The 25,191-nt window shown below is 39.3% G+C and overlaps 2 protein-coding genes across 3 annotated transcripts in view; one reads left to right on the top strand and one right to left on the bottom strand.

Annotated features, from left to right (window-relative positions):
* LOC119527109 (uricase) overlaps nt 1-25,191 on the top strand; it is a 101,528-nt gene that overhangs the window by 46,026 nt on the left and 30,311 nt on the right. The gene's annotated exons all lie outside the window — the stretch shown is intronic.
* On the bottom strand, nt 11,427-24,961 carry DNASE2B (deoxyribonuclease 2 beta). Of its 2 annotated transcripts, XM_037826766.1 has the most exons (6): nt 24,686-24,961; nt 21,606-21,783; nt 18,076-18,157; nt 15,613-15,774; nt 14,468-14,665; nt 11,427-11,910 (listed from the first exon to the last, which is right to left on the bottom strand). In XM_037826766.1, exons 1-6 carry the CDS (start codon nt 24,796-24,798, stop codon nt 11,570-11,572), a joined length of 1,074 nt encoding a protein of 357 aa, XP_037682694.1. In that variant the 5' UTR covers nt 24,799-24,961; the 3' UTR covers nt 11,427-11,569. The 2 variants fall into 2 exon arrangements, with proteins under 2 accessions (XP_037682694.1, XP_037682695.1); XM_037826767.1 differs by lacking the exons at nt 18,076-18,157; nt 21,606-21,783; nt 24,686-24,961 and adding an exon at nt 15,180-15,280 and having other exon boundaries at nt 15,613-15,758.

The following is a 25,191-nucleotide window of genomic DNA, read 5'->3' on the forward strand; positions in this document are numbered from 1 at the left end:
GGTTATAAGTCTTCAACTGATTAATTGGATTAAATCCAGCCAATTGCATTCTCTCATTATGGAAGGCACGCCCTTTGGTGAGTCATCAGTCACAGCTGCAGTCAGTTGACTGATGATTTAATAAACCAGCCTGTTGGTTTATTAACCAGCCTCAAACGTCCTCACAGCAATTGTTAGGCCAGTGTTTGCTTGACCAGACAGCTGGGTACTATCACCTGGCCAAGTTGGCACATGAACCTAACCATCACAGTCCAAATGACAACAAATAATTTAACGTGTCACATTAGGGCTTTTTTTTAAAAAAAAATAGTGGATTTTAAAGAAACAAATGAAATAGCTTTCATTTTTCCAATATATTTTTCCAGTATAAAATGCAATCTGATCCATGTCATTACCTGTGGTTGATTAACTCAGAAGTTCAAAGTGAGGTGCTAATGAAGTCAAAGTAATAAATTTAATTCCTGTGAGGTTCAGGTTTGCTCATTACTATGACCATAGATGCATCCCTAATCCTAACTAACCATTCAGCTTCTTATTGCTTTCCAGAACTGAGACCAGGCAATGAAATGTAATCTAAATCAGGCAAAACTATCTCCACCAAGAGGCAATGAACCCAGGGTCCTTATCCTACTTCTAAGTGTTTTCAGTATCATCTTTGGATAGCTTGTTCATAATTGTTTTATATTTAAGTAGTGCTTAAGGATAGTTATAGGTTGGAGAATTCCAAGTATTTTAGCTAAACCCTTTCAGTAAAACTCACACAATACTGGACAAAAAGCCAAAGTACAGTGAAGAATAACCAAGACTTAGAATTAAACATACTATATTTGAATCCTAACTCTTCCATTTACCAGCTTTGAGCACTTTGACAAGTCACTTAACCTGTAATCTCAATTTCTTCATGGAAGTTGGGAGAGAAATATCTGCTTCCCAGTTTATTTTAGGGATTACTTGAGATAATGTGAGTAAAGTTCTTAGCACAGTGCTTGGCACATAGTAAGTACTCAAGAAATAGTAGCTATGTTTGTCCTCCTCATCATTATTATAATTCTTACTTAAGAGATATTGTAAGAATTAAATGAATAATGAATATGGACCATATGCTTCTTTCAATTGAAAATATTGTTTGTAATATTAAGCATTAATATAAAATATTATTCTACACTAGGAGGAAATAATCCTAAGGAAAATGAAATGACTTCTTTATTCATTAATTCCAATTCACTTGGCAAGTTATTGTGTATTATGCATATAATAGTGAGATAGACAGATGTCATGAAGGAGTTTTTTTAAAGTCTTTCATGAGCTTTCCTCTTCTGGATAAGATGTAGTAGGCCATGGCAGGCCAATGCTCTCACTGCAACAACTAAGATAACCAGGTTAAAAGATAAAAATCATATTTTAAAGGCACCAGATTATTGTAGAAGCAATGAGGATAAGATGAACTAAAATTCCAAAGAGGGTAGACCCTTTCCAAAGTCACTGTCTGACTCCTCCCCCGCCAGGTCACTTACTGATTCTGAGTGTGGGTTGAGGGGTTTGCCTACACAGAGTACTCCACTGGGGCAAAGAAAAACCAGAAAAGTTCTTAGCAATTACAAGGAGATGAAGTGACAAATAGGAATCTTGGGGAGACTTAAATGGAGATTTTCCCCATACAACATTTTCTGATTTCTGGTGCTGCATGGGAGACTAGGGAACGAGGGCAAAACTCAAAAAGACACAGTGACATCTCTCTCCCACAGTCTTTCAGTGCTTAGAAAACAAAGGCCGTTGAGGGAAAAGCTTGGCTCAAATACACTTCCAGTTGCTCCTCAGGATGTTTACCAGATATTGAAGCTATGTGAAGCAGAAGACTAAAGAGCTGGGCTGGAACTTCCGTAGGGTAGAGGTGGAGCTCCTGCGGTATATCAGGACTGAGAAGACGAAGACCCCCAGTCTCATAATCACAGGCCCAGGAAGTCCATGTCTAGAAACAGGGCTAGATCAGAGGTAGAGCTAGTCTTACTAAAACTGCAATCCAGACCTGACCCACTTCAATTTCTCATGTAATTGAAGTTATAGACCCCTCATCCTCTCTACCTAGCAGAGGAAAAGGGAATCCTCTCTGGTAGAATATAACAACATTTGGAATGATTTATGCATTTAAGCATTTATAATGATAATTTAAGCAGTTATGATAATGCTTATACTAATGTCTGGCATATAATACAAAATTAGTAGACATGTAAAAAGACAATAAAATGTGGTCAACAATCAAGAGAAAAGGCAGATATTAGTAGACCCAAAGATGATCTAGATATTGAAGTCAGCAGAAAAGAATTTTAAAATACCTCAGATCATTAGGTGGAGGCCAATGAAGGAACCAAGAATTCCAATACAGAATAATGACTACTTATGATTGAGCTTTGGTATGTGGGGGGAGTGTCCTCAGTAGAGAGAAATTGTCCTGTTTCCCTCCTTAGCAAGAGTAAGGAAGAGTAGTCTTTGGACTGTTCACCAGGACTGGGGCCTCATGATCTTGGTTGTGAGTTAGGATAATCCTCCAGAGTTCCAGGATAGTGGTGGTGAGGTAAATTGGGAGAGCCAAGAGGCAGAGGCAAGAAGAACTGATCTGTGAAGGTGAGAACTGAAGATGTACTCTATAACCAAAGTATAGGTAAAGCAGCACATAGGAGGCATGCTGAGGGGTGGTGGTGGACATGGATTTGAGAGATATTAATGAGGCAGAATCTAGAGGAGATGGTGATTGTTTGGTTGAGGGAAAGAAGGAAAGTAAAGAGGCTATGTCTCCAAAGTTGGGTTATTGGATGAATGGGTCCCAGATAGAGAACATCAAGGAGAAGCAGAATTGATGGGAAGAAAGGAGGCATGGATAGCATATTTTTGTACACACATAAACACACACAAATCTGAAACTCAGGAGTGAGAATACTGTAAAAAAAAAAATGTAGACTTGGGTGTCATCAAAGCTATAGTAGATAAGATTGCCCAAGGAGAATGTTTAGAGAGAGAGGAGATCCATGAATAGAACCCTGAGAAATACTGACACTTAGGGCTCAGAAAGAGGAAAGGGAAACTTGAAAGGAGACCTTGGAGAGTGTACAGGTTTGTATATTTTATGTCCCCCCCAAAAATCATGTTTTTGATGCAATATTGTGGGGGCAGACATATTAGTGTTGATTAAGTTGGAACCTTTGGATTAAGTTGTTTCCATGGAGATGTGACCCACCCAACTGTAGGTGATAACTCTGATTAAATAATTTCCATGGAGGCATGCCCCCACCCATTCAGCGTGGGCCTTGATTAGTTTACTAGAACCCTATATAAGAGATCAGATAGAAGGAGCTTGCTGCTGCAACTTACAGAGACATTTTGAAGACGCCTGTTGAAAGCAGAATTTTGCTGATGCTTGGAGGTACAAGCCTAGTGTTTGCCCTGCGAAGCTGAGACAGAGACATTTTGGAGAATGCCATTTTGAAACACAACCTGGGAGCAAGCAAACACCAGCCACTTGCCTTCCCACTAACAAGTTTTCTGGATGCCAGTGGCATTTCTCTAGTGAAGGTACCCTGTTGTTGATGCCTTACCTTGGATACTTTATGGCCTTAAGACTGTAACTGTGTAACCAAATAAACCCCCTATTCTAGTTTATTAATGCTGCTGGAATGCAAACCACCAGAAATGGACTGGCTTTTATAAAGAGAGTTTATTTGGTTACAAAGTTACAGTCTTAAGGCCATAAAGTGTCCATCAACAAAGGGTACCTTCACTGGAGAAAGGCCATTGGCATCTGGAAAACCTGTTAGGTGGGAAGGCATGTGGTTGGTGTTTGCTTGCTTCCAGGTCAAAATGGTGTTTTCCAAAATGTCTGCATGAGCTTCCAATGGCTGTCTTCAGAATGTCTCTCAGTTCCAGCTAGCTATGAGCTCCTTCTGTCTGAGCTTATATAGTGCTCTAGTAAACTAATCAAGGCCCATGCTGAATGGGCAGGGCCAAGCCTCCATGGAAATTATCCAATCAGAGTTATCACCTGCAGTTGGGTGGGTCTCATCTCCATGGACACTGAACTAATAGGTTCTAATCCAATCCACACTAGTTCGTACGTCTGCCTCTACAAGAATGCATTAAAGAATATGGCTTTTTCTGGGGTACATAAATATACAAATGGCAACCCCCTTCAGAAAAGCCAAACCATTGCTGGTGTTTTGCAAAAAGGCAGCATTAGCAAACCAGAACAGAGGGATAGAGGTAGAAAGAAAATAAGGACAAAGCAGTATCATAGGGACCTGAGGACAGCATGGCTTAAGAAGGAGGGCAGAGTCAAATTTGCAGATGCCACAGAAAGATAAGATAAAAACTTTTTAAGGAAAAGTGTTGGAAATTAGCAAGAGCAGATTCCTTAGAGTAGTGCCACAGGATGCAGAAGTTATCTTAAAGTTTGGTTGTGAAAGGAAGGAAAGGCATGGGTCAGTGCTGAGAGAGTGTGGAGTGCTGTAGGACCCATGCAGATTTTTCTTAAGGCAGATTTTTCTTATTTTTGTATTCAAGGTGGGAGAAATTTGAATATGTTTATATGTTGAAAAGAAACATCTAGTTGAGAGCCAGTGGCTAAAGATGCAGGAGAGAGGAGATAATTAACAGAGTCAGGTCCCAGAAGAGGTAGGAAGATATAGGATCTAGGATAACCAGTGAGGAGATTTGATTAAAATATATATGTCTGTATGTATGTATATATACAGGTACATATTTTTATATATCAGTAAGAATATATACTTAATCCAATCTCTCTGGGCTGGAATTTTATGTAGTAATATGGATTATATCTAATATTTGTTTGTGTAGGTACTATTCATATTAACAGCAAAGATAATAATTCCAACTTAAAATGCCAATTTTAAAATTTTATTTTGGAGGGTGATTTTTCCAAAATGTTTTACGTAGTACTTTGCCTTCTTAAACAAAGCGTTCTGAACATAATTTGACCTTTTCTTGATGACTCACTTTGAGCATCAGTCATTGTCCAATGCTGTAGTACAGCCAGGCCCTCAGGAGCATTTGAGGTCTGTTGTTAGCCTGATGTTAAATGGCTCCAGACAGCTGTGCTTTCAGAGTTCTTCTGCCTTCCCGCCCTGTCATTTGTCACTTCTCTGCTGTTGTCAGTGTCCTGACTCCCTGCTTCTCGTGTGTTGCCTTCTCTCTGTACACAGCTGCTGGGCGAGAGCCTGAGAGCAGCTCCAGCCATTCCAAAAGTGCAGCCACGGACATGGTGAGAGCTTGCTCAGCCACTCAGGTGCTTTTATGCAGAGCCCTGACCCAACGGAAGTCAGGCCTTCCTGCCTCCAGGTCCCCAGCTGGGCTTCAAGAGGTAGCTGAGGCAGCTGCAAGTCTGACTTCTTGACTGCAGGGATACAACTGGCAAGGCCTGCAGCTTGGACCAGCCTTTCCCTAGTCACCAGGCACTCTTCCGTCTTGCAGAGGTGGGCAGACCTGAGTCATTGGGAGGCTCTGATTAAGCCCTTATTTGCATGGGGCACTGCTGTAAATTAGTCATGAAACCTGATAGTGTTTTGTTTTTGTTTTTCTGTCTTCGGGGCCAAATTAGTTTGTCTCTGGCAAAAGTGGCTGGATTTTTACAGCTTCCTTTCCTGCTCTCTAGGAACCAGCTACCCCAGAGATAGATTACCCGGCAATTACAAATTTTTTTCTATCTCCCCCAATGGGATACTCTGTCTCCCTTTGACTGAACAGCCCACATGCACCATGCATGCACACATGTGCCCGTAAGAGCAGAAGCAGAAGCCAGGCGGTAACCCCTGCTGGGTCTCTAGCAATCAGACCTTAGGCTGATATCTGTATTAACTGCAGGAATGATTTTGACTTAACATCTTTTTTTTTAAATTTTTTTTTAAATTCACTTTTATTGATATGTATTCACATACCATGCAGTCATACAAAGCATACATTCAATTGTTCACAGTACCATTATAGAGTTATGCATTCATCACCAAAATTAATTTTTGAACATTTTCATTCACACATACAAAAATAATAAGCATAAAAATTAAAGTGAAAAAGAACAATTAAAGTAAAAAAGAACACTGGGTGCCTTTTTTATTTTTGCCCCCATTTTTCTACTCATTCATCCATACACTGGACAAAGGGGAGTATGGTCCATAGGCTTTCCCAATCACATTGTCACCCTTCATAAGCTACATTTTTATACAGTCATCTTCAAGATTCATGGGTTCTGGGTTGTAGTTTGATAGTTTCAGGTGTTTACTGCTAGCTATTCCAATTCATTAGAACCTGAAAAAGGTTGTCTATATTGTGTGTAAGAGTGCCCATCAGAGTGACCTGTTGGCTCCTTTTGGAATCTCTTAGCCACTGAAACTTATTTCATTTCCTTTCACATTACCCTTTTGGTCAAGAAGATGTTCTCCATCCCACGATGCTGGGTCTAGATTCCTCCCCGGGGTGACTTTACATCTTATGGCTCTTGCCATATTCCCAAAGCCTGGCAAAAATAAGAGAGCGCTGGCTCTCAGAAACTCAGAATTACAACTCTGGGAAGTGATAGCTTTGCCTCTAGAAGAAGTGGCCAGAATTTTCTATGTTCTCTCCTTTAAAATATCAGCAAAACTCTAGATGCTGAGGGTTGCACATCAGTGGCAAACATACAGGTGGATCATTATTTGCAGAGGCAGATTAATATGGTCAGGGTATTGGCAGGCAGGGCCATGGGTTTCTTAGCAGTCAGTTGTCATTAAATAACCAATAGCTATTGTTGCTATACAGAGTTTATATAGCAAGACACTCTCTCCTAAGTGTGTAATAATGGTTAAATCATCAAAAACGAAACACTGGGGGCTAAAAAAGTCAAAATAGCTTCCTCTTTCTTTCTGCCCAAAGCAATTTTCTTTCTTGGGTGTTATGTAATAAGTCTTGTGGAGGCAGTTGGATATGGTGGTAAAATCTGCTTTCAGTTAAGGGAGTAAAAAATTGAAATAGGTAAAAGCTGGTTACATTTTATCAAAAATGATAGCATTCTTGTGTGAATAAAAAATTTATAATATGTAAATACCTATATACACATACAAAAACATTTGAAAGACTGTACATAAAGGTATAGAAACAGTAGTTCTGTATAAGTGATGACAGAAATACCTTGAAAAATATTAATCCACTTTATAGAGGTATAACTTACATAAATAAAATGTACCCATTTTAAGTATACAGTTCAATCAGTTTTGACCATGTATACACACTTACAATCACTGCACAATCAAGATATAGAGAACATCTGTCTCACCCCAAAAAGTTTCTTCATACTCTTTTTAATCAACTCTGGGTCTCCAACTCCCAGCTCCAGGCAACCACTGATCTGCCTTTTGCAGAAGTGCTTTTAATTTTCTTCTTTTTTTGCTTATCTGTATATTGCAATATTATTCAGTGAACATATATTTCTTTTTTAATAGAGAAAAAAATCTATTTGAATGTTGTACTGGTTTGTATGTATTATGTCCCTCAGAAAAAGCCATATTCTTTAATGCAATCTTGTGGGGGTAGACATATTAGTGTTGATTAGATTGGAATTCTGTTTCCATGGAGATGTGACTCAATCAACTGTGAATGAAATGTTTGGGTAATTTCTATGGAGGTGTTACCCCTCCCATTCAGAGTGGGTGTTAATTGGATAACTGGAGTCCTGTAAAGGAATTCACAGACAGAAGGACCTTAGAGCAACTGAGAGGACATTTTGAAGAGCAGCTGCAGCTAAGAGAGGACAAAACACCACAAGAGCAACATTTTGGAGAACACCATTTTGAAATGCCACCTGGGAGCAAGTGTACAACAGCCACGTGTCTTCCAAGCTAATAGAGGTTTTCTGGACGCCAGTAGCCATCCTTCAGTGAAGGTACCCAATTGTTGATGTCTTACTTTGGACACTTTGTGGCCTTCAGACTGTAACTTTGTAACCAAATAAAACCCCTTTTATAAAAGCCAATCCATTTCTGGTGTTTTGCAAATGGCAGCATTAGCAAACCAGAACGAACACTTATAAATCATCTGAAAACTGTTATAAAACAAGAAAGAAAAGCAAAAAATTTAATCTATAAGATAAAAGTTATTTCAAAATTGGTTTTTATCTTTATCCCCCATAACTTGCCGCCTAACTCTGAAGAACCTTCCCCCCACCCACACCCACACCAGTCCTTTTAGCTGTGGCTGACCCACGTGGCTCAGTCCAGCCCTGCCTCCACAGTCAGCAGCACCCCAACCCCACCATGAATCCATGGCCTCTAGGGTTCTAACAGCTTCCTCACCCAACATGGAAAAAAGGGGAGGCAGCCCCCTTTTTAGGAGGTTGTAGATATATGATTTTGATAGCAATTTCATTGTTTAGGACAATCATTTACATCCCCCCACTGATTGGATAATGATTTAAATATACTGTGATAATTAAACATAGTGTAAGCTTTACACAGTCCCAGTGTATCGAGACACTAACCTAACAAGGTTAGCTTTCTTGCCAAACCTCTGGAAACTTTCTGAGACTGTAGGAAATGAAGAAAAATATTGGTTCATGAAATGGACAGGATGTTAAGATTGTGTTAGGATGCTGCAGACCCAGGAAGCTGGTGGCATCCCTACCCAGAAAGGTTATGGAGATCCTGGACTAGGTATCAGGTACACAAAGTTCTTCCATTAAAGCCAAAACAAATAAGCAAATATTTATTGAACACCCACCTGCCTAATATCCAGAAACAAAGTCCTACTTTGTATTAAAGCACACTTCAGATTATGCAGCCTAGAAACCCTGATTAGAACATACAATTTTCATTAGCTAATACTTCCCTAAGGTGGCAAAAGTACAATATACACTGCCTGATTACCTTGTGTAAGAACTTTACATATATTATTTTTCTTTTTATTTTCTCCAGGAAAATGAGGAAATCAAGGCTTTGGGGATTTAAGTAAATAGTCTGAGGTCACATAGCTGGAAAGTGGCAGAACTGGAATTTAAACCCTAAAGCCTTCTTCTTTTGGAAGGCCTCATGCCTGTTTGCTCTACAAATAGTTGCAGCAGGATCCTTTAGTCTGCTTGTTAATGTTGTATCAGGAACCTTTGTACTGAAAGCATTTGCATGTAGTGATAAAGCTATAAAGAAAATAAAATACCTGTATCTCCCTCTTCTCTGAGAATTACTTCCTCCATTCATTTCCTCTTGGTTTCTCAAGTTGTGAGGTAAAGTAAAAAATGACTGATTTCTATTTATTTGCCTATTTGTTTTTGAGAAAGCATTATCAACATGGAGAAAGGAAACAATTCAAATAAATAGCATTCTCATTTCTTTTACTCTATTTACACCAGTCCCTTAGACTGACTTCTCACAGAATTGAGTAGTTGTTAGAATGTGAGGCATACAGAACATTTGTTTTTCTCTCAACCTCTGAATTAATATTATTAGTAACAGTTAATATTTATTTTGTTCTGGATGTTTAAAATGGAAGATAGAAAGTTGTCTGAGCTTGACACTGAACTAGGTGTTTTATGCGAATTATCTTATGACTATTATTAACATTCTTGTTTTTCAGTTTAGAAACTGGCTTAGAGACGTGAATTTGCTCAAAGTCACACGGCTAGTAATTGCTCAAGGTCGACAGAACAAGGATTCAAGAGCTGTTACACCATACTATGCTCCCTCCCAGATTCAACTGATCTTTCACCAATATATTTAACATTTCCTTCAAAGAGCTTTGCAAAGATTGTGGGGGAGGTGGGGGGGGTAGCAAAAAAAGAAAAGCAATAAATAGGGTAGGTGGAAAGAGAAATAAAGAGGCCAGTTAACAAGGAAGAAAGAGTGAAGTGGGGTTAGGGACTGCCAAGATCTTGTTCTCTAACCACCACCACCAAAGGCAGGGAATTGTGTTGATGCTTTAAAGGGAATTGGACAGAAAGCTAGATGGCATAGGCCACTGCCTACATAGTGATGAGACATATTTATTGGTTGGCTTGTGTGGCTTCTGAAAGCCTTTTCTCAAAAGAAGTGTCAGAAAGGTTTGAAAGAATGAGACTAAGGAATGGGCTTTTAAATTGATTAATTGGAAAGCACTACATTCATCTGAATGTATAAGTGCTGGCAAGATGGATTAAAAAAAGATCACTTTAATCCCTCTGAGGTGCTGCCTCATACAGGCCTGGTCTGATTACATCAGCTTACAACAACCAGTCGGGATGGAGTGTGATTCCAATAAGGTAGCATAGGTCATAGAGGCTGTGTGTCTTCAACAGAGGACATCTTTTCCATCTGACCATGATCAGCCAATCACTGCAGGACACTGGTGAGAAAGGAACCTGAGTGAGGGAGCATACACAAATCCATTGCCGTTTTTAGACCAAAGCTTGCTTACATCCTGCCAGTGTTCAATAATGCAATCTTTTTATGGTACTTAAGTATTTATTGAGCATTGACTATCTACTGGATTTGCATTATGGAAATAATTATAGTTATATTCATTTAGGTATGGAATCATGACAACTTTTTCTTTGAAATGGCTCTCAAGTTATCTTTTCCTTTCTCATTCACTTGTTCTTATCTTAGGCCAGGACCTCATCATCTCACGTCAGAATAATTGTAATAACCTCCTAAGCAATTAGGAAGTACTTAGTACAAGTTTATTAATATTAATTTATACTATACTTATGTTTAGTGATAAGAACTTCAGAAAATGAAACATACCAGAATTGAAGGTTATTAGATTTGATTTTGGTTTATGTTACACTGCTTTATTTCCTTCAAGTTGATAGGCTGCACTTATGTTGCTTAATTTTCTCCTAAAATGACTTAATTTTGTTTTCCTAAAAATATTACTATTTCTAAAACTTACTGTTGTCATTCTTCACTGGAGGGGAGGATTCAGATTCAAATTCCACCTCTATTTTTAAGTGCCTGCCCTGCAGTGGGCTCTGTGCTAGGTGTTTGAATATATTATCTCCATTTCATAGATGAGAAAATCAGAGAGTTCAAGGAAATGTCCCAAGGTCATAGAATTAGTAAATATAAGCTGCAGGAACAACAAACAAGGCAACCATAAACCAGGGAGAAAGACTTTAAAATGAATATAAAAGAATAGTGTTTCTTACAGGAGAGAGAAGCCAATTTTTCCTTAGAAAGAAAAATAGAGAGTTAACTTTTCTTTAGAAAGGGGTGGGGAGGATAGTCAGGGAGTCTTTGTGAAGAAGATGAAATTTTATCTACAAGATGGCTGGTCAATCCTTAAAGAATTGAAAGTTGACTAATTGGGAACAAATATTTTTCTTTTCGCTTCTTCCATTCTCATATTAATTCTATGTAATACTTTATACTTTTTGTATATAAGTACAAAGCAGACAATTTGCTACTAACTGGGAGATAAAATGGTGAACATGGGAGAAAAGTGTTTTATTTGATGATATGTAGACTAAAGTGAATTCACAGGCTTTTAATATATAAAGAATGGATCTAACGGAAGAAGATCCATTATCAATGTTCACATTGATAGTACATGGGTCCCTTCACCAAGTTTAGTTACAGTTCTCATAATATAAAACTAATCTTTGAAATGCTTGGTAAATACGCCAATTCTGGGTACAAATGAATCCACCACTTCTGAAGGCTTGATATGGGCTCCGATTTAGGTCTCCAATACATATCCAACGATTTTTGGTGCTCTTTTGGGAAACACACCATTTGGCATGATCCTGATAAGAACTGAAATAGGAGTGCTCAGATATCTTAATTGCTTTGACATTGTAGACATGGTAAGGAAGGGAGCAGTTTGAAGGAAGTTCTTGTGTCTTTCGCTGCCAGGTTTCTGTTAGCAAGTGTGTCTTCAACTGTTGAGCCATCCAAGATGCAAAGATGTCTATAATTTATAAGGAGAAAAATAGGTTGGCATTCACATTTAGATAAGTCCCTGAAAATATCCTTGGGAATGGAAATTATCATTCATCCCTAATTTTGGGTGTCACAAGCACAATAATAACATAATTGAGATAGTGGATGGCAAAGCATTTTGTAAACGCTAAAGTGCTATGCAAATATAAGTTATTATTGTCACTACTATGTTGATGCTGGTGTCTGCAAACTTCTCCTGCTCCATACTAACCAGGGAGCAATCTATATTTTTGCCTGAAAAGACCTTTAGAAATAGTAAGGCTGGAGAAGTAGTCAGAAGCCAGCTTCTAAGGGGGGTTAAATTTGTAAGCCATGCTAAAAAGTTTGGATACTCTCGAAAGCAATGGGGAATTTTTAAAGGAAGATTTGTACAGAATTAATGGAAACTGATTTGTAATCAGATATACCAATTGAGAGGCAATATACAGGATGAATTAGAAGGGGTGGGTTATATTGGAGATAGAAGGTTGTAACAAAAACCCAGAAAATAAGCACAGGTGTGGACTAAGGTCATAGCAGAAACTTTGAGGAAGTAAATTTGAGAGTTATTAAGGACCTAGAATTCACTGGATTTCATGAGGTGATAGTGATGTGAAGACAAGGAGGGATCTAGAATGACTTCAAGGTTTCTGTCTGAGTGACTATGCAGAATAAAAGAAAAAGAATAGTTTCATGGGGATAATGATGAGTTTGGCATGTTGAATTTGGTATGTTGTATCACCTCCAAGGGGAAATGTCCCAGTTACTGTGGAACACATTGTAACAGTGACTTTTAAAATGCAACCTTAAAACTGTAAGTAAGCAGGAAATTATAAATTAACCTTAAAATGTAACCTAAAGCAGCTTTTAAATGAAATCTTAAAATGGGAAGTCAGCAGGGGGTGAAAACCTTTAGGCTCACAAAAGAGGAAGATATAAAGTCTGCAATAATATGTAAATGTAAAGCTTGCACCTTTCACAGGTGTCACCTAGTTCCTAAAGGAAATAGGAAATAACTAAATTACTGAAATTCTCCAAAACTTTGTTACATGTTAACTAAAATGATTAACTCTCTTTGTCCAGCTCCAATGGGTTTAGCCAATTAAAGAACCAAATTTGGGGGAAATTGCCCCAAACCTCCCAGATATAGATAAGCCTTTTGTCTATCACTCTTGTTGCATGTTAATTAAATGATTATCTCTTTTTGTCTCTGAACCTGCATAAAAGCGAATTAAAAAAAACATTTCGGACAGGCAGATTTGGGAAAGCTTCCCCTGTCTCCTGCCAGTGTAAATAAACCCTTTTCCTTCTCAGCCTGGTTCAGTATGACTTCTATTGGCTGCACCAAGCCATGAACCCAGATTTGGGAAGTGCCCCTTCTACATCAGTCAGTACTAAGGAGTGGGCTGGAGTTCTAGACTAGGGAATCATCAGAGGGCTTCCTGGAATTGTCCAGTGTGAGGAAGAATGAAGAATGAGATAAGGAAGGGTAGATAACTACAGGGCAACCCAATCACCTAAGGTGTAGGCAGAGGAGGACACCCTGGCAGAATAGACTTAAAAGAAGTGAGAGGAAGATGAGTAGTAGCATACTATCAAAAATCAGTGTGGGTAGTGTTTCCAAAAATAAAGAGTTTCAACAGTGTCAAATTCTGCAGGGGCTATTTCTGTCCTGTTCGGTTTTAGACTTCTAGTACCTAACACAGGGCTTGGCAATAATACACATTCAGGAAATAGTTATTCAATGTATAAAGGGAGGAAAGAAGTGAGGGAAGATAGTGAGGTCAACTAAGACAGTCATTGGTGAATTGGGGGAAAGAGTGGAGTGTCTATGGATAGAAGCAAGACAGCAGTGAAGGAGCATTGAGCAGTGAAGGCCCTGAACATTTTTTTTTTAAAAGCAATTTGGAAGGCAAGGAATAAGAGAGAGATAGGGGATTTGGGGTTGAGGGAGATTTTTTAGGCTTGGCTGTATGCTAAGGGGAAGAAACCTATAGAGTAGGGCAATTGAAGGCGGAAGAGGGTGAACAGGTCAAATGGATGAAGCAAGGACTTCTGCAGCTGGGATAGGTTCCAGAGCACAAGGGGTGCATCGCTTCTGTTGGGATGCGAGGAAAAGGTAAAAAGGAACAGAAACAGGTGACATTGGAGTGGGGGATGGTATCTCAGTGGTTTGCTCCCTGCAGATCTCTATTCTGTCTATGAAAGTGGGTAATGTAAGGGACTTGAAGGCTTAAAATAACTGCTTAGGAAATGGAAGAAGAAGTAGATGACTGAGGGCCCAGTGGAGGTTGGAGACCATGAGTTTTTTACTGGTCCTTGGCTTGATGGTCAGGAAATTCTTTGTGGTCAGAAATCCTGCTATACAGGTTGGGCAGGCAAATGTTTGAATTGAGCCTTGTGTTCCCCACTCCCTTCCCTTCCCATTTTCCCTCTTCTTTTCTCATTTCTCTCCCCTGAGTCAACAGAAGCTCCCTTTTCAACAATCCAAAGTGAGTCCATCAGCAGAGTTACATGGCATATTGTTGGATGCTGGTCTTTCATACCGTCAAGAAAAGAATAAGACTTTGCAAAATGGAGAAAGGGTTGTCCCTGGGCAGACTGAAGTGTGGCAAGGTGCCGGACAGGGATTTCTGAAGAGCTGGACCTGGCACACAGCTGGGGCATGTGAACAAGCTCCTGGCAAAAGGTGGCTGGGATGGAGCAGCTGTAGATATTTGGATTGCAGACCAAGAGCTGAAAGTCTGAATCAAAAAAACAGAAGAGTTGAGAGTTAAGATGCAAATGAAAATGCCTGGTGATATTATAGAACTTGTTGTAAATTAAAAAACAACAAAAAACAGCAAAAAAACAAAAGAATTTCCTTCTTTAAGTTAATAGCCTTCAGATGGATTTTGATTAAAATAGCTGACACTCAGTGAGCATTCCCTACTTGCCAGGCACTGTTCTATGAGTTTTACATGGGTTAACTCATAGCAACCTTATTAGGTAAGTCCTCTTGTTATCATTATCCTCATTTTATAACAAACTGAGCACTAAACATCACATGCTGAAATTTAAGAAGCTTGTAACTGATGAGGTTGATATTCAAACCCAGGTGGTCTGGCCTTGTAGGTCACATTTTTCCTCTATATGTAAATACGTAAAAGTAGAGAACTCCCATATACTGATCATGCAGCTGTGAGAATGTTCAGCGCACTAGAATTCAAACTTAACATCTACATGATTTAGCATTCTCATCATTACATGCACACATACCCTAGATTTCTGGTTCCTCTTGAAAAATCTGAGGATCTGTCACCATCAGGGCTGCATTCCTCATAGCCAGGATATGATGGAGCTGACATCTTTGACATGAGCTGGGGAGGAGCAACACCTCACTTTATGCCCACTGCTCTTTCAATATCTGCCTTTCTATTTCACTCATTTTTGTTACCTATCTGGCACCTGTAGACATACAAAACTACTGCTCCTGATCAAGTTCTGTGATTTCGTTGGTGCACCAGAAAACTAAGGCCGCTAACTAAGCCTGCACAAATTCAGTGGCTAAGCCATTATTAGAATCTAGATATCAAAGGGTCTATGAATTCAGTGAAACAAATGAAGTGAAAAATTTATTAATACTTTTCCAAACCCCTTATCTTCTTCAACACTGCCACGTCTTTTTTCACACTTGGGCTTCTAGTGTTACCTATTGCTTCATACTGGTTGTACTTGAAAGTTACGCAGATGCCAGATTGTCCATTTCGTCTTCCTGTGGGTGGGTAATCATAGCCTTCTTCAGGAATTGGAGGAAACCGTGGAATGGAATGAATCAGCCAGAACCCCTGGACTTTGTTCCACAAGAGTAAACCTATGAAAGATGCAGTTAATACAGATAAATGAGAAAAACAAAGCTCCTTTTAAAAACAGAGTTCAAAGTAGCAACATTTAAATCCATTTATGCTTTAGGTTTAGGCAAATGCTTCTTTAGGCTAATAATCACAAGGATTGTGAGCATTTTTCAAAGATTTCAAAAAACAATTCAGATGCATTACACGTTACTGATGATAAGCTACCTCAAAGGGGAAACCAGACCAGCCACCGTCTGAAGAATTAAGAGGAATTTCATGTTGAAACCACAAGGAGAATTTGTTTTGGCAGAATGCAAATTTGCTAAATTGGAATTTGACCTTGTTAAACTATACAGTCACCTGGCAAGCTTCAGATAATGTCTTCACTGCTTAGCAGAGAAGCTATTTTCAAATGCCGGCTAAATATCAGAGTTTCAGGAGAAAATATCAAATGAGGAAATGTATTTACAGCAATGTCTTGTAAGAAACTGATGCTCATTTTTGTAGCAGAGGAATCACCCAATTCCATAAGCCCCTATCCCCACCCCAAAAGAGGCAAAGAGATCAAAAGGATGCTATGCTAAAGCATACCAGTTAACTGTATACAATCTTAAATGCAAACTAACCTGAAAGCCAGGAAGGAAGGCAACAAAGTTTTCCATTATCTTGGGACATGGATGAAAGAACACTGCCCAACAGTCATCTATGAAAATTTTTGTGTTGGCAAATATATCAGGATAGTTACAGTATGCTAACTAGTCTGTCTAGTTTGCATATGATCATGCAAACATAAAACTCCCGTGTTTGCCTCGTTGTTAGAGTGGAAACCTTTCGGTTATTCTTTTCAAAGAACACACCTTAGGAAAGCATACTACTGTCTTCTCAGTGGAAGCAGATTCAATACCTGCTATGAGGTGGAATCTGCTCAAAGTTCTGTTGTGTAAAGGAGCAGGGTGACATTCAACAGCTGTCTCTGGCTGCTGTTTTGCTGAAATCTAACCTCCTGGTTTGAATGCCACAGGATATTAGGACAACTGTTGGCAAGGAGAACAACTCCATTTGATGTTGGCCCTAGCCGCTTTCCAGTCTTTTTTCCAAACCCCTGTGGCTCCTAACAGGGTGGAGGTGGGAGTGGTAGTGGGATGTTGCTGAAGGAGAGGTTGAACAATATGGCTTGTTATAAAAGCTGTTGGGTTATGTTTAGATAGGTGTTCAGGAGGACACCTTGGCTTATACAAAAAGTCTTTAAATGCTCATGCCCTTTGACAGCCATTAAAATGATATTCTTAATCTGAGTTTGCAAACTGGAAGTCCATGGGCGAAATCCAGCCCCCAGATACATTTTATTAGGCTTGTGGAACATTTTTGAAATTCTGAATTCATTTGGAACATTTAAAAACTGGGGAGATTTTTCACAAAAATACTAACTTTCAACACCTGAAGAAGTGCATTCCTGTCAGGCAAGCTGAGTAGTAACTGGCATGTATTCTCCGGTTCTCCACAGCTATCCTAGCCCACACATCACTTGTCTGCCCCTGAAGGCATTTGAGTTTGGAAACTTCTGAAGAATACTTGTTGCCATGGAAAGTCATTCATGATATATTAAGTTGAAAAAAGGTTGAAAAATACTCATTACAACATTTTAATAATATTTTAAAATATGTATTATAAAAAAGTAGAAAGGATTAAATGTGGTTATCTAATGGGTATTGTGATTATAGATTTTTGTTTACCTACATTTTGACATTTTCTATGATGAATATAGATATATAAATAATTTATTAATAGAAAGATAACAAGAGCTACTGTAATATAAAAATTGTGTGGCTATTTGGTTTAAAAAAATTTTCAAAAATGTTTATTTCAAACATAAACTATACACTAAAAAGAGCAAGTTTTACTGTATGTAAATTATACCTCAGTAACCTGAGTAAAATGTGTGTGTGTAAATACATCTATAGGTATACCTATATCTATCTACATCTATCTGCCTATCTATCTGTCTATATGTATGTATGTATGTATCTATCTATCTGTCTGGCTAGTATTCTCAGTAGTAGTAATACTTGGACTTCCACTATAAAGAATATATTAAAAACATGTTAAGAAATAAAATGGAATTTGTAAAAAGGGGATTGCCAACTCAGATTACATTATAACTCGTGATACAGAAACCATACATTTTGATAACTCAAAGAAAACTATTAAAAAGAAAAGCTCATGCTGTCTTTTTAGTGTGAAATATAAGAATATTTGAGATAAAGTGTTTTTAAAATGTTGATTTTCAGTAGGAAAGAGGAAACTAAGAGACTTTGTCATACCTTTTGTGTGTCCATACTTTCTGCTGTAACTGACAGATTTAGGGTCTCCATCATTGTATATTAGATAGGCTGTGTTGTTATTCTGCAGGAACATATGAGGGTTATAATGGCATAAATCATCCACCTAGAAATGCTCACAACATTTCTACCTGCTACCCAGCCTACAATACAGAACTTTCATTAATACACATGAGAAGTCATCCATTCCCTTAACAGGCAGTTCGCCTATCAATATGAGTTCTGTGACACACACAACAGGGGAAAGGAAGTCCATTCTCAACCAGGCATGGTTTCGTCTTGTTGTGACAGGCGCCTTATGCATTGTGACGTGACATGAGGATGATGTTCCTATTTCTCTTGGTTGTTTTGGACCAAGGTTTCTGATTAAGCAAGCAATGTATGAAAAAGGAGTACTTAAATATTTGTTCAGGAAATGAAGTAAGAACAACCATTCAAGGATGACACCTTTTTTTTCCCCCATTGATATTATAGGCACCATGCAGAACTGGCTGTCAGGATATTAGATCCTGATTTTCTCTGTCCACTTTGAGCTTCACTGCTTGATCACAACGTTGTATTTAATCAGGATTCCTCATTATCTGTTCCCCTACCTCCTGATATAAGAGGATTTTTCTTCAACCCATTTCTCAGTGTCACTTTGCCTTTCTAACTTGGCATTTCCCTGCTTAGAAAAGATACTAAAATTGAACATGTGATATTGGATTTCCTCTGATAAGGCAAAAATACCAGTAAATTCTCCAAACCATCAGCCAAATTTTTGAGTCAAAATGAAGCTATTATTTTGATAGTGTCTCTTTGTCATGATTTGGAAACTTGCTTATATTTGTTCTGGGTGGCTCCATTTCATTTGTCATGATACAGTGAATTTTATCGAAGTCAATAATGCCAATATTAAAAATATCTTGGTGACATAATTAAAAGCAGGACAGAATAACCCATTTCCTTACAAATGAGGCCCTTGTTATTTTCTCAGAAGAAAAAAGCCAATAACTGAGTCTCTTGCAGTGGTTTAATTATTTAATGTAATCTAAAAATATATTTTAAAAACTGCACAGCATAGTCTGTGTGGCATTCTTGGCGACCGTGTTTAGAAATATTCAGGGAAGTAAGCTGTTTTCTTACACTCCATTTCCATAATTGACCATAGCTACTGAATGATATCATATCCTCCTCCTTGGAGAATTCTGACAATTTTTGTACAGGTCTGGGCATGCATAGAATGTGGTAACAAGGCCATTGTATACCTTTGAAGGGCCATGTGGAGGGGCTCTGGGAAGATCAGTGGAGAACTTTCTTATAGTAAATGAAGGTTATTACTCCAGGCAAGAATGTAGCAGCCTGCTAAGGTTAAATGGGTTTTAGGCCTGGTGGGAAGAGAAGCAATTGGATACAGAGAAAGACCCTGGACTCAAGCACAAGACAGATCTAGGTGTGAGCCTTTGGGCAACTTTGTTTATGCAATACATATGCTGGCTACTAGACAGTGAACGAGAGAGATTCAGTTTCTGCCCCCACTCTAGCAGAAAATATAGACAGGCAAGTTTAGGCAACAGCAAGACAGTTTGATAAGTGTTTTTATTAAGGTGTATGGAAAATTCTTATTTGCAAAGGTGATTTTCTTATTTGCCAAAGGAAAACAATTCCAAATGTAATCCAGATATTGGCCCGGGTCACCTTGACATTTGAGATTTAAAACCATTTGGTCTGGTCTGGCATCCTATTCTCTATCAGAAGTTCAATTCCAGGTCAGGGCGTGTGAGGGATTATGTTCTAAGGGTCACTTCTGGCTCATGGTTCCAACTTCCAACAAACACTCAGTCTCACCTGGGTATCACCACTGCTCTGGTTCTCTTCTTTTTTCTCCATGCCAATCAGACATGGAAATCAGCCACTTTACCATCATTTTCTTCCCAGAACCCATTACTCAAGGCATTTGTGTATGAGCAGATTTTGCTGAAGGTATGAAATGACTGAAAGGTTTGACATCACCACGTTGCCCTGCCCCTAACCTCTCCCCCACCTCCAATGTTTCTCACACATTCTAATTCCTGGCTTCCTTCTACTCCCTTTTTATTGCAATTATTCTCTCCCCTTCCTAGGCTCTCAGGCTACTTTCTCACTTCCAAAGATCAGTGTTTTATTCTGCCAAACTAAGAACCATCTACTCCAACACAGGGTGAACGACAGAGGCTTTACAATGTCACTCTTTCCTTCCTCCCTCCCCAGAAGTCTCTGTGATGGAGAAGTGAACAAGGTAGGCATTTGTTTTCTCACTGATGGTTTATACTCCCCATCCTCACTCCCAACCTTGGAAGGCAGAAGCATCTGTAGCCAGTTTTCATTTTAAATAGCATTCTATTTATTCAAAACCAGGGTGTTGTTGAGGTTAAACAAAACTTTTAAAAGCACCTAGCACAGTGCTTGGCACATTACCTGTTTTCCACCATTCTACCAATCTGTTCTAACTTTATAACTCAGCTCTGAAGACTGGATTAATGGCAGGTTAATAAAAGGAATATTACCACACATCGTGATAGCTCCCTGTACATTTTGAGTGAATTTTCAGCCACAGATGTGAAGTAGTGCTACAGGCTAAGACAGTATTGTGGTGGGTATTTAAATAGTTCTTGTGTGTAAGAGCCCAGCATTGAGCCCAGCTAGTTGTCGGTGCTCAGTCATCTTACATACTTACTTATCTGTAAGTTATTTTTAGGAAATGCATAAATGAATGTAATTGTATGCCAATTATTTCTCGGTTTTACTTATCCTTGGTTGGAAAGTAGTATCTTGTCATTGAACAGCAGATGGTGCCTGGAACATTGGAAGGCTGCCCATATCAAACCAGCAGGCCTACTCACAAGTCAGCCACCTGTATCTGAATTATCTGGATGCACTCTCTTTGGCTGGTTAACTCCTGGACTGATCAAGTCCATAGTCACCAAAGCAGGTTTATAAAGCAGGTTTGTACTCCATTCAGGCAACTTAGCTCTAGGGCCTTGGACTAGAGCCCTAGCTCTCAATCTATCATTTGAAAATAATTAATTAAAAGGGAGAACAGTGGGACTTTTTACTTGGGTCAGCACAAATTAATCACTGCTATAATGTAAACAACCCATAACTCATGCCTTCTTGATCATACATTGTGGCAGGAAAATGTTCTTCTCCCTATTTCTATTAGATGGATAAAATAGCAAGTACTGCATGAATTGGCAGATGTTTTGGCAGCCAGAAGACTTAAATATACAATTAGTTCACACCTTGCCCAGTGATACCATTGAACATAGTGCTGAATGTACCAATAATTCAGTATTGCTGTCAACTATGATGACATATCCCCAAAGTCTTAATCAGATTGGTTCAGATAGTTTTCCTGAGCAAGTCCTGACTAGCTTATTTCAAGTTGCTAGGATTATGGGGTTGGGTGGGCAAGTAGGAAATATCTTTTAGAAACTATGGATTCTGTTTTGTGCATTTTGTATGATCCAAATGAGTGATTAACTATAACATACCTTGGAGGCATATGCTTCATAAAGCTGTTGTAATGTCCTTCCCAAAACACTGTCGGTGTTATTTATTAGTTGTTTACTCCTCCTCCAACTTCTAGTTGTAGAGTCTAAATATAGGTACTCTAAGCCAGTCTCTCCATTTTCCTTCACTTGCCTTTTAGGTAATTTATAAAAGGTAAACCTGACAAAAGAAGCAATTATGAATTACTAACATTTATTTAGTACTTGTCTTGTGGCAGTCAATGTGCTAAGCACTTAAATATATCATCTCATTTATTTTCCACGGAAGGCTTCTAAGTCCAAGGATAGCTCTTAGCCTCTTTCTCCACTCTTCTCCTTGCTCCTCCCGGAGAAAGAAATGTGAAAATGGACATATTCTAAGACATTAATTGGCTTGGTGGGTGGGTTCTTGTAGTGAAAGTACATGTACATCAAGAGTGGCTCTCTGTCACTTCCACAATCCATATGGCTTCAGTGGAGAAGAAGGTGAAGGCCCAAAACTGGACTGGAGGGATCTTGGAAATGCTTTCCTCTTCTGCCATAAGCATTTGGCATGCTCACCTCACTTGGATGACAGCCTGGTTGTAAGATTTGGGTTGAACTTCAGGGTAAGTGGAGCCTCCAGCCTAAGCAACACTCTTTAGCCTAGGTTATCAGAATATTTGGCATTGAGGATTCTAGGCCTAGGCTAGCTAACTAAGAAGGCATTTTGCTTCCCTTTACTATTGTTTCCCATTGGCATGTCTCCTTTGGGTATCTCACAAGGAGGTGAGGGGTGGCCTGTATAGCATTTGGGCATTCCAGGATTGTTCATCCCAGGTTTTATCAATAGTGCCCCTAATGACAATTTGAGCCAGATAATTCTTTGTTGTGTGGGTAGTTATGTGTATTATAGGATTCCTGGCTTCTGCCTACTAGACAACAGTAGTATTCTCTAGTCATGACAATTTTTAAAGTCTCCAGACTTTTTCCAAAGGTGCCTTGAGTGCAAAATGGCCACGAGTTGAGAAACATGAGCCAGATACTCTCTAATGGCAGGAACCCTACAGTTAATCCCTAAACATTCACAGTGAACCAAACATTATAATGGATTCACTATTACCATACAACAGCGTCTCACGCCATCCATAAAAGCATCATACTCTTCACTTGGTTACTCTTCAGTCTTATGCTTCTGTAGGTAACTTTCCTGCCCTGACCATGCTTTCTTACTCAAAGGACAAGGTCCTCACATGTTCTTTGTTGCTGACTTGATGCTTCTCTGTCCTTTAATTCTCCAGTAAGTTGTACTAGCTTGTGATTATCTCAGCATCTTTTCAGCTCAAGCATTCCCTCTGATCGATATTGCTGAAGTAATTATGCACTCAGTTGTGGCAAATATAAATTTTAGATATCGATCGCAATTTGGTGGCCCACCAGTGAAAGGTTTTGTGGTCCATCAGCGTGTCATGCCAAACCATTTGAGAACTAGTGCTTTTAGACATTCTTCCTGGACAACTGTCTCCAATTATAGGCTGAAGATTCCTGAATCTGTTTGTAACCCAGAACTCTAGGCTGAGGTCCAGATGGACATAAACACAAAGATGTCTCAGAGACCTCCAACTCCATATTTTTGAAAACAAGTTTATAATCTTTTGCTCCAAATATGCTCATCCCCTGCTATTAGGAAACACATCCATGAAATCACAGAAGCCAGAAACCTGAAAGACTTTCTTCAATTCCTCTCTCCTTTACTCCTCATCCTATTGGCTACTAAGTTTTCTCAGAGTGTTCCTTCCTCTCTATTCCCACTTCCCCTTCTTTAACTCAGAGCCACACTTTTCACCCATAATGCAAAGGTCCTTCTGGACCTCTGATTCTAGACTAGTCCCCTTAATCTAGTCTTCACAGTATTGCTGGTGGGCTTTCTAAAATGCTGATTTGACTCTATCATGTCACTACTGAAGTCCTTCAGTAGCTCCCTTTCAAGGTCAAGCTCAAGTTCAGTAGCTCAGCACACACAGCCTTTCATGACCCTGCCCCTCACTCATCACTCTGGCCCTGTCTCCTGCCATTTCCCCACATTCTCCTGAAGCGCCAGTAATTCTGAACTACTTGCACCTTCCAAACTCTCCACGGTGCTCCTGGCGTCTGTACCCCTTCATTGCTCCTTCACTGAGCTGAGATGCATTTCTCTTCTTTTTATAGCCAACTCATAATTGTTTTTAAAACTTAGCTCAAAAATTGCTTCCTCAGAGAAGCCTTCTAAGCTCTATGTTCCCCAGTGAACTGTGTTTCTGTCATTACCACATAACTGAGAGCTCCTTGTAGGTGGGAACTGTTTGTTCCTATTTGTATTTTCAGCAATACAGGGCGTGGTATATGAAATGAGTTCAGTAACTGCTGAAAGACTTAGTGAGTGAGTATAACTATGTTGTCTGGCCTGAGGTTTACACAAAGCTTGACATGGACCATAGCAGCAAACCTAACATCCTAATTAAAGAGTGAAAATGCAATCAAAGCTTTGGGAGAATCCATGATTAAAATGGAATGCTGCATTTAGTTTCTTTGACACGGTATAAGAGGCCAGTGACCTACCGCCCCTTCCAGCAACTGACCATGCTGCCTGAACAAACTGAGGTTAAGCAAACAGTGCTGTTTGTGACCGAGTCCTCTTTCTCATTTTCATGACGGGCATGCTCCAGTTTCAGAATAAAAGTAATCTGCTGTCTCTCCTTTGCCATTCTCTAAAAGGATGTTGGAAGGGAACTCTTAGGAAAAGCCATAATATAATTAAAGGAAATTGCCAACTGAGAGAGGTTGTCAGCTCTCCCCACTTCTGTGGCCCCCAGCCTTGCCCTACCTGAGAGCAGTGAATCAAGCCCATGAGGGGGCTTCTCTGCTCTTTCTCAGAGGAAAACTCTCTCACACAGATGCCTACCCCTGTCTGGGCATTTGGCTGATTTACACATTTCAATTCCCCTTCTTTCTAAACAGGAGAGGCAGGTTGGAAGTTCTCCTTAGGAACTTCCCAGTGAACCAGTCTACTTGAGATACTCTGGTTTAATATTTGCTTAAGCAAATCCTGTATTTCATTTACCTACCAATCCACAGCTTCACCTTCTTCATTTCTGCACGATATTGTTGTTGTCCCCAGGACCTCAAAGAGACCAAGGAAGAGCAAAGCAAAAGTTGTCCTTAGGAATCTTGCTGTCATTTTTCATCTGCTGTCTTTACCCCATGCCACAGCAGGAGACTTTTCCCATAGATGGTGGGGTCTGGAAGCTTCACGTCTCTCTTAGGCCATGCTGACACTGATGTTTGATTCCATTGGCTTCTGCTCTTCGCTGTTTGGGTGTTCTCAGAATGGGAAGAGTCCCATGCGATTGTGTGATTCTGTCACAACACGCCAGCGTGACTAGGAACGCCTTTGTGCTGAATTGTTGATTGGTTTGCAAAGTCATCAGAAAGTTCTGGAGGAAAACAAGGGATGTATGGTTAACTCTTTGGAGTGAGCATTGTTTGGTAGGAAGTTCAGTGGGCAGGGGAATTCAATGTTGATAAGTAGATGATGAATTGAATATATTTATATTTTCCCCCCTCCTGATTG

This window comes from Choloepus didactylus, chromosome 2 (genome assembly GCF_015220235.1).
Source record: "Choloepus didactylus isolate mChoDid1 chromosome 2, mChoDid1.pri, whole genome shotgun sequence".
Classification (NCBI taxonomy): domain Eukaryota; kingdom Metazoa; phylum Chordata; class Mammalia; order Pilosa; family Megalonychidae; genus Choloepus; species Choloepus didactylus.

Bases quoted from the DNA above. Each gene is read 5' to 3' on its own strand.
- DNASE2B (XM_037826766.1), bottom strand. From the start codon at position 24,798: ATGACAGCAAGATTCCTAAGGACAACTTTTGCTTTGCTCTTCCTTGGT. The intron at 21,784-24,685 runs GTAGGTAAATGA...TTCTTTTGTCAG, and splicing joins GAAGGTGAAGCTGTGGATTG to GTTTACCTTTTATAAATTAC. The intron at 15,775-18,075 runs GTATGACAAAGT...CATCTTTCATAG, and splicing joins AAAGTATGGACACACAAAAG to GTTTACTCTTGTGGAACAAA.